The sequence below is a fragment of the Cannabis sativa genome, chromosome X (assembly GCF_029168945.1).
Source record: "Cannabis sativa cultivar Pink pepper isolate KNU-18-1 chromosome X, ASM2916894v1, whole genome shotgun sequence".
Lineage (NCBI taxonomy): Eukaryota > Viridiplantae > Streptophyta > Magnoliopsida > Rosales > Cannabaceae > Cannabis > Cannabis sativa.
Window position 1 is genome coordinate 19033036 of NC_083610.1, and position 15944 is coordinate 19048979.

Sequence of the window (15944 nt, forward strand, 5' to 3'; positions counted from 1 at the left end):
TCAAAATAGAATAACAATATTATTATTTAGCAAGTGAGAGAGGGAATAAAACAAGTGAAGCAGAAACAGGTGGCCAGCCATCGAACGTGATGAGGGGTCATCTTCCTCAGCCGCCCAAATCGGGCCTCGGCCCACCAGAAGACGATCCCGACCTAAACCGGCCCATTTCCGGTGCTTTGGGCTTGGCGGTGGGCGGTGGTCTCCGTAAGAAAGGAACCGGAGTTCGGCCATGGCTCCTGGTGGACTCAACGGGGCAAGCCCAGGTGGTGGAGGCCGGAAAGCACGCCATCATGCGCCGGACGGGCCTTCCTGCCCGTGATCTTCGGATTCTTGATCCGTTGCTTTCATACCCTTCGACTGTACTGGGACGAGAGAGAGCTATAGTGATAAACTTGGAGCACATCAAGGCTATAATCACAGCGCAGGAAGTTCTTTTGCTCAACTCTAGGGACCCATCTGTAACGCCTTTTGTTGAAGAGCTTCAACGACGACTCACGCGTCACTACCAAGCTACCAAAGCCCAGGTTTTTTTTTTCCTTCTCTTTCTTTTTAAATTTATCCTCTGTTTTTTTTTCTTTCGTATAACCTGAATTTTGGGTTTTTCTTACTTTGATTAAAGATTTATTAATTTGCTAAATTTTTTATAGATTTTGGTGCTATTGATAACAGTTCATGTTGTTTTTGCTCTTTTTTTTTTCTATAATTTTGGTTCGAATTATGAAATTTCATCTAAGTATTTTTTTGTTCCCTAAAAGTATCTGAATTGTGTGTATTTGGAGTATTTTGAATTTATAATTATAATGGAACTATATGCAATTGTGATTATTGAACTGTATTTGAGACGTATGTGGATTGACCAAAATTAGCTTATGCCTTTTCTCCCATATATTTGTTTATTTATAAAATCAATGCCTTGAAATTGGACTCAGTTGTTCATGTCCTTAATTCACCATGTAGTTTAGATCATATCCATATCGTTATGTTTGAATTTAATGATCTGGTTTTACTATAGTCTAACACATTTTTGAGGTTCTTGCTTTTCTTCTTTAGGTTTCTTAGTAAACTGTCAAACTGTTAATCTCTCTTGATAATATAGGAAGGAAATGGTGATGATTCAAACTGGACAAATCTGTATGATATGGAAGACCCACAATCAAGAGATCATAGTCCTCAAAATTCTGGTGGAGGGTTTCCTAAGTTTCAGGATCAGGATGGTGAAGGTGAAGGAGAAAGGAAAGATGGTCTTCAAAATCAAGATGGACTGAAGATTTTACCTTTCGAGTTTGTGGCACTGGAGGCATGCCTTGAGGCAGCCTGTAGTTGCTTAGAGAGTGAAGTAAGTTTGACCTGACTCTGGTTTATAAACTACCATGTGATTTGTTTAAGTCACTTACAATGCTTTTTCCGATCTTTATTGTTTCTTTTCTTTCTGAATTCTACCAGGCAAGGACACTGGAGCTAGAGGCTCATCCTGCCTTAGATAAGCTAACTTCGAAGATTAGTACTCTCAACTTGGAACGAGTCCGTCAAATTAAGAGTCGTTTAGTTGCAATAACAGGACGTGTTCAGAAGGTTGGATGATTTGAAATTTGAAACTCTTTCTTTTGCCAATTAGTCTGATCTTTAAGACATTGGTATAACTTGATAGACTCCAGTTGTTTCATGCTTTTTACTTTTATAGCTACTAAAGTTTCTGGTCATGCATCATTTTTCACATGATATGTTCATGGGTGCGTACATGTTGATATTTAGGTGAGAGATGAGCTGGAGCACTTGCTAGACGATGATGAAGATATGGCTGAGATGTATCTAACTGAAAAGTTAATTGAGCAACAGCTTGAGAATTCCTCTACTGCTTCAATAAATGAGAGAGATGATGATCTTCGTCGATCAGACATGGATGACAGGCTTGTAACATCTAACTATAATTCTGTTGTAAGCTTGTCTTCGCTTGAGCTCACTCTGATGCCCTCCCACAATGTCCCGCTACATTTACAGGATTCCAAATGAAATTGCATTGGAAGCTGGGGCGAGTTTCAGAACTTATGAAGGCGACCTTGAAAACACTGATAATGCCCAGGATCAATTGTTTGGAGCACATAGGGACAGCCACGGAACTCATACTAGTACTACTCGAAGTGCTATAAGCAAGAACCTTGATGTAGAGGAGCTGGAAATGCTTTTAGAAGCATACTTTGTTCAAATTGATGGTACATTAAACAAACTATCCACGGTATGCAACTCCACTTGACATCTAATATCTGATAATTGCTATTAGGCATTAGTGGTACCTAGCTAGCACCATCATGAGGTAGCATTTTGCGAATGGTTAGCGATATTTAATTCATGGAGTTTGATATTTAATTCTACCAATAGTGACGACACTTTTAGCCTTTCTCCTAATATTTAAAGTGAAATTCATTCTTGCTACATTATGTGCTAGAAAAATTGTTTGTTGTACTTTTGTATTGAAAAATAGATTCAGTCCTCTACTGACACACTCACCCAACCATTGCATTGATTTTGAATTCGGTTTGTCCTTTTGAAGCTGAGAGAATACGTAGATGACACAGAGGATTATATCAACATTATGCTGGATGACAAACAGAACCACCTTCTACAAATGGGAGTGATGTTAACAACTGCAACCCTGGTGGTGAGTGCCTTTGTTGTTGTGGCTGGGGTCTTTGGTATGAATATCACTATCGAGCTGTTTGACGATAAAAAAGCAGGTATGCCGGAGTTCTTGTGGACCATTGGTGGCGGTACTACTGGATGTATATTCTTATATGTTCTTGCTATTGCTTGGTGTAAGCATAAACGATTGCTGGAGTGAGTGAAGGGCAAGCAATAGAAGTTGGTCATATAATGGTTCTACAGGTTTTGTAGAGACCAAATATACGCTTGACATTATATGTTCCTGAGTTTTGTGGCCAGGGTGGAGGGGAAAAATAAAATTTCAAGGGGGGCCAAAATGTAAAAAAAAGTTGAGAGGGCCAAACATATATAACTTCTATAAAAGTAAGGACTACATTATAAATAATATTATGTGGTTTTTCTTTTTCCTAAATCTTGGGTGGGGCCAAGGCCACCCTTGGCTACCATATAGCTCTACCCTTAGTGGTTGTGGCTACTATTAGGGTTGAGTATCGGCTAATTTGGTCGGTTTTTTTAGATAAAAATTTAGAATTCGGTTTTGAGTCTGAATTGCTGTAATTCGAAAATTGACCGACCAATTTAGAACTTATATTAAAATCGATCGTTTTGAATTTCGGTTTAGTCGGTTTAAATCGGCCAAACTGATTTTTTTTTTCTTTAAAATATGATTCAATTTATTCTATAAGCACATTAGTTTACATTCTACAACTATATAAATAAATTGTTCAAAAATTAATTGTCTTATTCTTTTAACTTTAATATTAATAAAATAATAAATTAATGTATGTATAATGATCGATTTTAGTTTTTTTTTGATCGATTTATTACCAAAAAAATTGATCATTCAATGGCCATTGTAATCGTTAGCGGTTTTTTTAGCTTTTGGTTCCACCGGTTTTGGTTCCAGCAGTGTTCGGCAGGTCAGTTTGAATGGTTCAGTTGTCTGGATTTCATGCTCAGCCCTACCGCTATTGGTATAATTATGTCTCGAGTTTCATATAATTTAAGAAAATAATTTTTAGAGAATATTGTTAACTAATTGTGGAGTACCACTGGTGTCCAGTAGGAATGCTTATTCTAGTGTTTAATTTGAAAGTGTTTATAAAATACTCACTCTATTTTACACGATGCAATTTAATTTGGAAAGTGTAAATTAGATATTGATTTACATATAAAAGCAAATCAAATCACACATATTTATATATATTTGAATGTAAAAAATAATAATTTAAAAATCTAATACACATGATTCAAATATTTTAAAAATTAATAGATCAAATGTATATTTAATTCTTATGTATATGGAAAATATAATCTTAAACAACATTAAACATTTCTTTATACATAAAATAATAATAATTAAATAAAATACATTTTTTTTTCTTCTTTCTTTGAATTTGTTATCTTTTATTTTATTGTTTTAAATTATTTTTTTATAGAGACATAAAATAACAATAATTTGTTTTCTTTTGTTGTTAGTTATATGATTTTTTTTTAATAAATATTAAACAATTCAGTATTAAAAAGATAACTAATCTAAAATAAACGATTAAATGTACTTTTACAGATTGGATTAGATCCAAAATATCGAATGCACTATGAGTAAAATAATGCGGATTAGATTAGATTAATACACCTAATTTAATTAAAATATTTTTGAATAGATCAAATTGGGATTAGTTGAGAACTACTCTTTTTTAATACACATTAACCAAATATAACTGCAAAATAATTTTAATTAATAAATACTCTCTTTTATAATCAAAGTACCAAAAAATAACTTCATAACTTATGAAAATTAGAATCCCTATAACATATATAATGGAGATATAACCTATAAAACTGAGTATAAAATATAAATCAAAGAGCAATAAAGTATTTTTGAAATTTCCAAAATATAAGTTGTGGTTAAAATGAAGTTTTGAAAAGGGGTATTTGGTAATTTAGCTGAAGAAATGATAAAAGGAAAAACCATATCCACTTTGGCAACATGATAATATCATCATCAGTGGCAGTGAAATAAGTTGTTCAATCTTGAAGCTGAGAGTGAGACAGAAACGAGTGGCTGCAGTTATGAGTTCCATAGGCCAAAGCATATTGATGGCATTCACTGTCACCATGAACAAATACGCTTCTTCAAATATTCAAGCAGTTCATAGAAATAACACCAACAATTCACAAACCACCACTACTCCTACTCATCACCACATCATTCATGGAAGAAGAGGTCTTCTCTTATCCACTGTTGTTGCTGCTCTTCAAGTCACAGACTCCAAAACTCAACTTCTTCAAAGTAACTAATCTAATAATATATATATATATATTTTCTTTACTCATTTTTAGTTCCCAATCACTTAATATTTGCTAATTTTAAATATTTATATGTATACAGAGTATTTAAAGAAGAGTGAGGAAAACAAAGCCAAAAATGACAAGGAGGTGAAATTCTTGCCTTAACACCCCCAACCTCCTACTAGCTAGTACTCTTGTTAATAATGCAGGGTGGGTTTTCGAATTCCATATGAATGGCCAAATTCATTGTTACTCCAAATTATGTTATGGCCAAAAACAAAAAGTAATGAACAAATTATGTATATTATAATTTTATTTTGGTTTTTTGTTTTTTGTTTTCAGAGAATGGATAGTTATTACAAACGCAATTACAAAGATTACTTTGAGTTAGTTGAAGGAACTATGAGAGGGAAAGATGGGGAAATTTCAGAAGCTGAGAAGGGAATTCTTGAATGGCTTCAAAAAAATAAGTGAAAACCACAACTCCACAGCTCCAACGAGAACAAATATTACCTCTTTTTTTCTTTTTTGGGTATGCTTAATTTGTTAATACAACTTCTTGATTATTTTTTATCTGAAAGAGCTGAAATATATATAGCCTGCTAAAATAGAAGGGTCTTAATTTGGAAAACTTTATATCTTTCTTCTTTGGCTATAATTTCATCACATATTTCAGTAAGACAGTACTACATCTTAATTCTATATAAATAAAATTAAAAAAAGAAAGAAAGAAAGAAAGATGGTTACATAATAATAGTTATTGAAACACAAAGTATATTGAAAATGATTTCAAGTAATGAGCTAAGCTAGTAAATACAAGAGAGAGTGCTTTGTATAGGCTACTCTACTCTACATGGTTTTTTTGATATTGGTAATGATCATAACTCAACTAATTGAGATACCAAAGTGTTGATGCCAAAAAATTGCTCACTATTGAGTTGCTAAAAATTGAAGAGCTGCAACTCTCTCTCCACAAAGCCATCGTGTCTTTCTTACTTCGATCGTTTTCCAATGTATAGAATCTTGCAAGTATTCTGAGGATTTCTTGCAAAAAAATATTCTATACTTAAAGTTAATCAGATCATTAGGGAATTAGTGAGAATTTTAGATACATATATAGACCCCTTTCCTTACTTTTTTTTTATTATTTTATTTTATTAATACCATGTGAATTTGAAGGGAAATAATCGTAATCAATTAGCTTTATTGACTTGATATGCTTAACGGCTTTGAGCCTGAATTTCTCGCTTGAACCCATTTAATTTAATTTAATTTAATTGCTCAAATCGATGGCGTCAATAGGGCCTTTTTCTTGTTCACGTGGATCGATGATTCCATGTTCACTCACAGCCTCCAGTCATATTCCTTCGATTTTTAAGGGAAATTTACATGGTATACTAACTTTTACTATTTTTTTACAAAAATACTGCCAGGCGGTATTTTTTACTTTTTTACTGTATTTTTTTATAAGTTTCATACTGCAGTATACTGTGTTAAGTTTCATTGGTGTTCTACTGGTGTTTTACTAGTGTTCTACTGTTGTTTTGAGTTATACTGCTTTGTGTTTTACTGGTGTTTTATAAAAATACAGTATTTTTGAAAAAATTTCCGTGTGACAGTATTTTTGTAAAAGTTAACCAAAATTTCAGTATTTTTGTAAGTTTTCCATTTTTAATGGGTTGGGGGTACTATTTCAATCTTGGGCCTTTGTAGGTTTTACTTTTCTTAATAACTACAAATTAATTTCTTCTTTACTCTAAAGCGGACTATCGTATCTGCTTTAAAAGTTTCACAGTTTTTTTGCAGCTACATTTTTATTAGAATTTGAAATAAGATAAATGGAGTTTCATCTCAAAACTAATTGGCAATAAGAGAAGTAGTCTATTTATCTTATATATGATATTTTATTTCTACACATTTATAATGTGGAACTAACTCTAATACACGTTTGGGCTTAAAAAATGTGACTATAACGAACGACCTTTAAGGAACCATAGGGTCGAACATGATATTTGAAAGAATCCCACAAGGCCAAATATTGAAAAATTCGTGAGTGTACACGTGGAAATTCTGGCTCATCTTTTTAGACCGATGGACAACAGATCACAAACGGCTATTTTATGGCTACCATGTTAAAATTTGGGATGAGGTGAATATGGTTCATCTCAAAACTAATTGGCAATAGGACGAGTAGTCCATTCATCTTATATATGATAATTTATTTATACACATGAACAATGTGAGACTAATTCTAATAATTTTTCCACTTTGTTATTTGGCTCCCAACTCTGATTCTTCTTTATTTAGCCCATAAAGTTTTCACAAATCGAATTCTCTCCCACTCTTCTTGTTCTTCCAAAGTTAGATTTTTTCGATTCGTTTGATGATTCTTTTAGCCACGACTCCCAAAGATGCAACCTTTGAAGAAGACTACTTGAAGACCAAAGTGCCACTACAACAAAATCACAGAAAGGTGGCATTTGATTTATTGACATTTGCTAAAAAAAATGTTACAAAAATTATATTTAAATAACATTAAGTAAGTACTATATTTAAATGTTGCCTAGTGAAAATTTTCTTTAAAAAATAATAATAATTCTAATCTAAAAATTGTACCATAATTTTTATCCTTAGAATTTAATAATATTTTTAAAATGTTATCGAATTTTAATGAAATTTAGAATCGTCACTAAATTTATATATGTAAATTATTTTCTCTATTACTAATAATATACTTTTTAATCTAGAGATTTTTACATCTGACCATTGTCCCTTTATTTGGTTATTGAGAATGAGGTGATGGTGATACAAAGTAAAAAAAATTATTGGTTTGAAAATTTTTGGTTGAAAGAACCTTTCTGTTTCAAAGTTGTTGAGAAGGCTTGGTATCTGTATTCGGGTTGCACTACTACGGAAAAAATTAAATATTGTAGTGAGATTTTACAAGATTGGGAAAAGGGTTACTCTGATTATATTAAACAGAGAATTCGAGATTACAAAGGGGAAGTGCGTCGTTGAAAAAGAGGTTGTGATCTTGTATCTGTGTTGAAGTATATGAAGGTTGAATTGTAGTTGAATAACGTGTTGCTGCAATGTGAAAATTTTTGGAAACAACAGAGTAAGCAATTTTGGTTGAGAGAAGAGGATTAAAACTCAAAGTATTTCCATACTATGGCTACTTCGAGAAGGCAAAACAATTCTATTCAAAAGCTGAAAAATTTAAATGGACATTGGGTTGATTGGAATGGTAATTTGTCTACTGTTATATATGGTAGATTATTTTCATCAGTTAGTTGCCCCTTATGGAATTGATTTTCACACGGTAGTAGAGAGTGTACTTGCTACCATTTCAGAAGATCAGAATGCTAGCCTACTAAAGAAAATCACGATGGAAGAGGTTAGAAAAGCTTTATTTCAAATTCACCCAGATTTGTCTCCCGGACCTCCCGGACCTGATGGTATGACCCTAGAATTCTATCAAAATTTATGGGATTTAGTGGGTGAGGATATATTGTATCTGTTGCCCCTGATTATATCCTAAAATATGTGGACCAATGCAATCGCGACACATAGATCTGAAGAGTATGGCTTTGATATAATTTGGCTAAGTCTTTATAAACCTAGAGGGTCGGCTAAAGAGGCACCTCCCGGAGAAGGCATGAGGGGACCACGCACTCCCGGAGGGCAGAGCTATAGCAAAGCACTTCCGGGAGATATCAGACCCTCACTGAACAGTCATCTCACATTTAATGCCGCATGGGAGAAGGCGTATTGGTACTGCCATAAATATTAAAGTCTGACGGCGTAACCCCCCTTCTGCAGCTATTACGCTATGATTAATAAGCCTACTGACGGCTACTTGATGAGGGATCACATCAGCCAAGAAGGGATAAAGGAGTATATCTATCTAATCCCTGAAATACCAAGGGAACAGACCATGCATTTCCTATTTTGCATGGGCTAGGAATGCATGCCCCTACTGAAGTTACACAGAAATATATATGGGACAATTCTAGGGATTACCCCAGGGAAAACACTATAAATACCCCCCAAATACATTAAGGCAGGGGTCGAGAATTCTGGGTTTCATAAAAACTAAATAGAAAAGTCACTAAGAACATTCTCTGTAATAAATACTCTCATAAATACTAAAGACTCGTGGACTAAGGCTCATTAATGCTCCAACCACGTAAAAATCTCGTGCATTAAACTTCTTACAGCTCTCTTATATATTATTATATTTGTTGCCAAAAACGTCGGTCAACAGTATCGTTGGTGAGGTATTTTTTCAACTCTGGTTCTTTTTTGCCTTGTTTGAATGAGACTAATATTGTCCTTATCCCAAGAAAAAATGAGCGATCTACAACTTATTTCGCTTTGTAATGTGCTGTATAAAATTATTTCTAAAGTGTTGGCTAATAGATTAAAAGTCGTGTTGCCTAAGATGATTTCGGATACTCAAAGTGTTTTTTTTACCTGGGCACTTGATTTCAGATAATATTATGGTCTCTTTTGAGATAATGAATTATTTAAGAGAAAAAGGGTTGGTAAGGAGGGTTTTATGGCCCTTAAGCTTGACATGAGTAAGGCCTATAATAGAGTCGAATGATATTTTTTTTAGAAGCTTTACTAATTCGTATGGGTTTCGACAAACCCCTATTTTCTTTGGTTTTTTTTTTTTTTGTCACTACTGTAAGTTATACGATAACTCATTCGGGGCACGTTATGGATCCAATTCTTTCAGGAAGAGGTTTGAGACAAGGAGACCCATTGTCTCCTTATCTTTTCTTGATATCTGCTGAAGGTTTCTCTTCTTTGTTGAAGGCCTATGAGCAGAATCATTGGCTAACGGGTTGCAAAGTAGCTAGGGGAGCTCCAACAATGTCTCACATGCTATTTGCTGATAATAGCTATGTGTATTGTAAGGCTAATGAAGAAGAAGCTTCAAATTTCTTGCACCTTTTTCATGTTTACGATGACCTTGGGGATGAAGGTAAATTTTGCAAAGTCTTCAATCTTTTTTAGCAATAATATTAATGTGAATGTCTGATCGTATGTGTGAGAGTTGTAAGGGATGATGGAGGCTTTTGGTAATAATCTATATTTGGGCTTGCCTTGTATTATGGGGCATATGAAAATGGGATTCTTGGTTTAATTTCTTAAGGAAAAGATGAAGAAGAAAATATTTAGTTGGGAAAGTTAGTTTCTGTCAAAAGCGAGAAAATATTATCAATTTGTTATTTAATTGAATGCAGAATAATGATTATAGTAGTAAAGTAAATATTTTGTAGTTATGGAACGCAACTACAGAATACAACACAAATAAAGAATAAAATTGCAAAAAAATAAAAAAAACACAAAATTTGTATACATGGTATCAACAATCCTTCCAAATTGTTACTAGTTCACGATGTCATGTCTATAAATAGACAATCTCTACTGAAATAGTATGCTCAAGTTCAAAATAGTAGCTCAAGTTCATAAGGAAATACTATGAACTTTATCAAGATCTAAAAAATACAAAGTTTTTTATTTATGCGCAATAGACTCTCTTTTATTATATGTCGCAATGAATTGCAGCTTCACAAATGAAATTTCTTATTTTGATATTATCAATTTGTTATGCATAAATAAATAATCTCTATTGAAATAGTATGGATCATAAGGAACTTGGATCCGAGTGCTATTAATTTATTTTTTTAATATATTGTTTTTTAGCTATAGTTATTTGCTTTCTTGATTGTTTCATTGTTTTCATCTATTTTTGTTTAATCTTTGATCACTTAAAAAGATTGATCTTGATGAAGTTTTTTACAATACAAATAAACATTCTTTTATAATTACTGGATTTTAAATATACGGTGTGAAAAATATTTACCTCTATAATTCTTTAAATTCTAAAAGCTAGCTATATTTTCTCTTGTTGATCTATTATATATTATCTTCTCTCTTCCCCATCTTATTGGCTTCCATTAATGTTTTTTATTGAATTGTATCCTAATTCAGTAAAAAGTAAAACGAAGTAAATATCTAGTATTATTTCCATTTTTATATCTGTAATTAAATTAAATGACTTATTTCTTGCGTGGAAAATTTCCATGGTGATTGGTGTATATGAGATCTCTTTACCTAGCTAGTAATTATTTTCTTATGCTAAACTTAGGATCTCATCTCTCCATCATAACGGGTCCTATATATCTTGAATATATAATAATTCAAAATAATTATTAATAATAATAATAATACATATACGTCAGCTCAATTATTATTATTATATTTCCCAATCTGTATATATAATTGATCTATGAAGAAAACAAATTAAGTAAAAAAAAAAGAAAGAGAGAGATAAGATAATCGAAATCGTTAAGATGAAACTACCATGGTTGTAATGAAAAGAATTCAATTAAGTTTTCATATCAATTTATGCAAGCTAGCTAGCTAGCTGTAATAGTGATCCAAAAAACTTATTATGATGATGAAATTATTATATTTCAAAAAAAAAAAAAAAAATAGAATAGTGAACTGTCACACAATTCAGTACATGAATATGGACAATATCCAGTACTCTTTAATTGATTATTCAAGAAAAGAACAAACTAGTTTTAACTTGCACTAGCTCACCCCTCTCTTTCAAATTAAATTTCAATCATAAAAGATATCGTACATATATATAAATATAAGAATAATATTTTCATAATTATCAAAACATGACAAACCCTTTATGGATCGGTCTCACCCCATGATAAACATTTAATGTATGATATGGTACATATTTGCAAGCTTCCACAACAGATTTTTATAGAGAGTATATATAGTCGTATAATACTATTAATTTATATACATATATGTATATATTTATATTAAGTTTTAATAGTGATTATTATTGACTGTAGCGAGTACATAAACAGTGATATATATACAATATGATGATTATATGACGTGAATTATGTCTCTCATAGTATAGCAGTAGCAGAGATGATAAGGGAACGCATGGAATTTGTCTGGAAAAAAGGAGACATTCAAAGGAAATTGGAAGAAGCAGCGATCTACTACACATCAATTTATATAAATATATATATATATATAATTGTGTGTGCATATATATATATATATATATATGTATATGTATGAAACCACAAAGGCCCCTCAAGAATTGAAGCTTCTGCTTTGGCGGTGGTTGCAACAACAAACATGTTTTCCCCATACCCTTTTCTTAGATTCTTATCCAATATGCATATATACAATTAGAATATTAATTATTATGCATCTACCAGATTCAGCATCCTTATTATTAGGGTTATATATTCTTGTTTTTTTGCTAATTTAGTCAGAAAATATTATTCCACCATATTCCCTAATTGGTTAACATATTTATATATACTAACTATACAATTTCATACGAAGCGTATATAAAGGAAATCTCAATATAAGAAAGAATTATATTAGTTACTAGTGTTTAGTACCATATGGTTGAGACTCGGAACTTAATTTTATTTTTTTAAATTTGCAGTTTAAATTGTTTCAGTAGTATTTTTTTTATATGAGTTCCTAAGTGAATTTTGGTTGCGATTTAAATTGTTTTATAAATTACTATGTGAGTTTTTATGTGTAATGGAAAGATGAGAGGAGTTAAATATTGAGAAAGAACATGTGGTGTAGGACTTGGAATTACGAGCAATCCTAAATTTCAAAGAGCTTTAATGTGTGTGATCGATATGGTGGTGGTGCGTTTTATAATTAGTTAGTAATATTTTTTGAAAATTATTTTTTTAAGTTATATGAGACCTGATATTTAATTATACTAATAGCGATTGATATGACATTAAAGAAAATATTAACTACTAATAATATCTTTTCAGCAATTCCTATGTATATAGTTTTATCTTTATTTTATAAGTATTTTTTTATTAGTAAAAGGAAATGAATTATTATTTATTTTAGATTGGGAATTGTTAGAGGAACAAAGTATGAAGAATGGTGAGAAAAGAGAAAACATAATTGTTGCATGTCATCAACCCCAATGGCAGCATCGGAGCAGACAAGCTTGGATAATGGGATGAGAGAGAACCATATATATATATATAATATTTTGTGTAAATCACTAATTATACATATATAGAACATTTTAAAAGTATTTAAAATTTAAGATCCTTCCAAATGAGATAAAAAAGAGGACACATTAAACAAAATGGGGCATGTTCCATTAGGTAATAAGGAGGATCCCAGGCAGGATCTTCTAGCTAGCTAGCCTTAAAAAAAATGGGGGTCAACATGTATATATATATATATATTTTGTAACGATATATGATCAATAAATATACACATATATTGCAATATTTTAAGTTTGGCCATTTCCTTCAAAAACAAAAATTAAAAAAAGTTTGGCAATTCCTCGATCGATATGTACATATAGAGACTTTTTAAACATCATATATATTTATATGTATAATCTTATGCCTAAAATTTGATCATGATCGAAACTTTGGCGACATATACGAAAGATTTGTCCTCGTTATTAGTGGCTTAATAAGCCATTATTTCTCTTCTTCATGTAATTTATTTATGGTAATTTTGGTTATATTTCTACATGTACAGATGGGCAAAGCTTTGGATATAGATGTTGGAGAGAATCCCACCTAATTAAATCTGACTGGTTTAGCTGCATATATATATATATATATATATATATATTTATATATATGGACACATGTGTGTATATATCACATTCCTTAGGCAGCAATGAAAGTTAGGTGGGTACTTCCTTTGTCTCATTGACTGACATTAATAGGTTTATAATTAATACAATTATCTACCCAAATTGCTTCCTACACTTTCACTAAATTATTAATTGAACTGTTGTACACGTACGTGTAATTAATAAGTCTCAGAATATAGGACCCTCCTCATCAGTTCCTTAATAAAAAATATACATAACTTTTTAGTCGGCAACTACAATATGACTAAAGCCTCATATATTACATTTTGTTACAATTAAAAAAGCTTTGTAAATAAAATAATTGTTACATCCAATTATAAGACAATACTTTTTTAAACTGTGGGTCATGTTTTAATCATATATTGAAAAATAATTAATCATCATTATTAGTACTGTAGTAGTTTGCATAGTCCATACTTAATTTGTGCATCATCACCTCAAAAAATATTTAGTTCATATATAACTTATTATGCTCATACATATTTTTAGTGGCATTGTCACTAAAATCGTTTAAATTTTAGTCACATTTTTAAGGATTATATATATCTTGATTAGTTTTTGTGGACACATTATTATAATTAATGATGATTCTTTAAATATTAGTATGGAAGAAAGTAAGCATGTATATATATGATAAGATATATGTATGGACCATTTTTGTTTTATTATTTATTTAAATAATTGCCTACGAGTTTAGAACATTCCAAGGAGAGAGCTTAGATAACTAAGTTATACTAATAATATACTTTGCAAAAAAAAAAAAAAAGTTATACTAATAATATGCCATTAAAATTGTCGTTTTCTTTTTCTTTTTCTGTAATGATCGATATATATATGTTATTGTCATTTGAACATTGGTCTTCTATATTACTTTTCAATATTAAATAAACTTATTAGTACGTTATTATCCAAATATGGCATGACATATAAATGGTTAGCAATTTTTATAACTATAAATTAAAGTACAAAAATAAATGACACTAATATTAAATTACACAATGAATGTGCTAGTCACTGTGAAAATTAAACATTTTCTCTAATAATTATAATAATAATTGTGTGTTATATACTAGACCATTATTTCCAATGGAGGGATAAATTTGTGTGCTAAAATTAGTTTAAAAAATGAGTAAATTTTATATTTAGTTTAAATTTTATAATTATATTAATAATAAAATAAATTTTGTTTTAATAGAAAGTAGTAAAAAAGTTAACAAATTAAAAACATTTAATTTTTAATTAAAAGTGTATAAAAACTATATTAAATATATAAATAATAATATAAAAAAAGTTATGGGTGTTTTTACGTACGATGCACACCCTTAAAAAGGAATACTAATGCACTTTTTATCTGTTTTGATAATAAAAAAAATGAATCTAATTTTTTTCCATGGTCGTGTACGTTATAATTATTTAAGATATCTTACAAAATTTTAAATAATTTACAATATAAAAAATAGTGTTCAAACAGTCTATTTCACACGCGTATAAAATAAAAAAGTCACGCGTGTAACAAACTGTTTGAACCCTATTTTCAGTATGTTAAATTTCTCCGAATGTCTCAAAATTTTACAAAATATTTTAAAAAACTACAACGTACACGATTATAAAAATAATTAAACTAAAAAATTGTCTCAGATGTTGAAATAGATAAAAGTGCATCAGTAAATAATTTTTAAAAGAGTGCATTATATAATTTTTCAAAATTTATAAGTTAAATTAATAAATAGAAAACAAATAAATAAAAAAAATAATATTTATTACAATATATAATTTTGTTCATACTATATTATTGTGCTATTTTACAAATTTAATTTTATGAACATAGGTAAAAATGAGCATTTCTATTTAGTATTATTGGTGTCTAGCATTTTCGCGTTGCGATTGGCTAGCGATACTCTCTAAAAGTTATTATATTAAATTATATAAGACCTAATATAATACTTAGTTAAACCAATAGCGATATTGACACGTGCTAGACCCCACTAATCATGTCCTTTAACATTTCTCGTGAAAAATATATATACACCATATTTATAGCCACTATATTGGAGATAATGTTAGCCTTTTGACTTATTAATTTTTTGGTTTATTAATATGAAGCGTTTAATTAAATAACTGCAAGTATAGAAATAGTAATAAAGAGAGCATGGGGCTCCATGAAAAAACAATATATGGAGGCTATAATAGCTAGCTAGCGACGTTTGCACAGAAATAACTGCTTATAATAAAATAAATATATATATAATATATATAATATATATAAAGATGCAGCTCA

The 15944-nt window shown here is 30.6% G+C and overlaps 2 protein-coding genes across 2 annotated transcripts; both read left to right on the forward strand.

The window, feature by feature from the left end:
• On the forward strand, positions 1-3070 carry LOC115703133 (magnesium transporter MRS2-3). The gene is made up of 6 exons (XM_030630633.2): positions 1-524; positions 1097-1336; positions 1444-1572; positions 1753-1907; positions 1999-2233; positions 2549-3070. Exons 1-6 carry the CDS (start codon positions 90-92, stop codon positions 2834-2836), a joined length of 1482 nt encoding a protein of 493 aa, XP_030486493.1. The 5' UTR covers positions 1-89; the 3' UTR covers positions 2837-3070.
• Positions 3071-4610: 1540 nt separating this feature from the next.
• LOC115703134 (uncharacterized) lies at positions 4611-5581 on the forward strand. Its single transcript, XM_030630634.2, has 3 exons — positions 4611-4951; positions 5051-5097; positions 5293-5581. Exons 1-3 carry the CDS (start codon positions 4732-4734, stop codon positions 5422-5424), a joined length of 399 nt encoding a protein of 132 aa, XP_030486494.2. The 5' UTR covers positions 4611-4731; the 3' UTR covers positions 5425-5581.
• The last annotated feature ends 10363 nt before the right edge of the window (positions 5582-15944 follow it).

Excerpts from the sequence above, each read along its gene's own strand:
- LOC115703133 (XM_030630633.2), top strand. The coding sequence starts at position 90 with ATGAGGGGTCATCTTCCTCAGCCGCCCAAATCGGGCCTCGGCCCACCA. Across the intron at positions 1,573-1,752 it reads TAACAGGACGTGTTCAGAAG|GTGAGAGATGAGCTGGAGCA; the intron begins GTTGGATGATTT and ends GTTGATATTTAG. Across the intron at positions 1,908-1,998 it reads CGATCAGACATGGATGACAG|GATTCCAAATGAAATTGCAT; the intron begins GCTTGTAACATC and ends CTACATTTACAG.
- LOC115703134 (XM_030630634.2), top strand. The coding sequence starts at position 4,732 with ATGAGTTCCATAGGCCAAAGCATATTGATGGCATTCACTGTCACCATG. Across the intron at positions 4,952-5,050 it reads CAAAACTCAACTTCTTCAAA|AGTATTTAAAGAAGAGTGAG; the intron begins GTAACTAATCTA and ends ATATGTATACAG. Across the intron at positions 5,098-5,292 it reads AAGCCAAAAATGACAAGGAG|AGAATGGATAGTTATTACAA; the intron begins GTGAAATTCTTG and ends TTTTGTTTTCAG.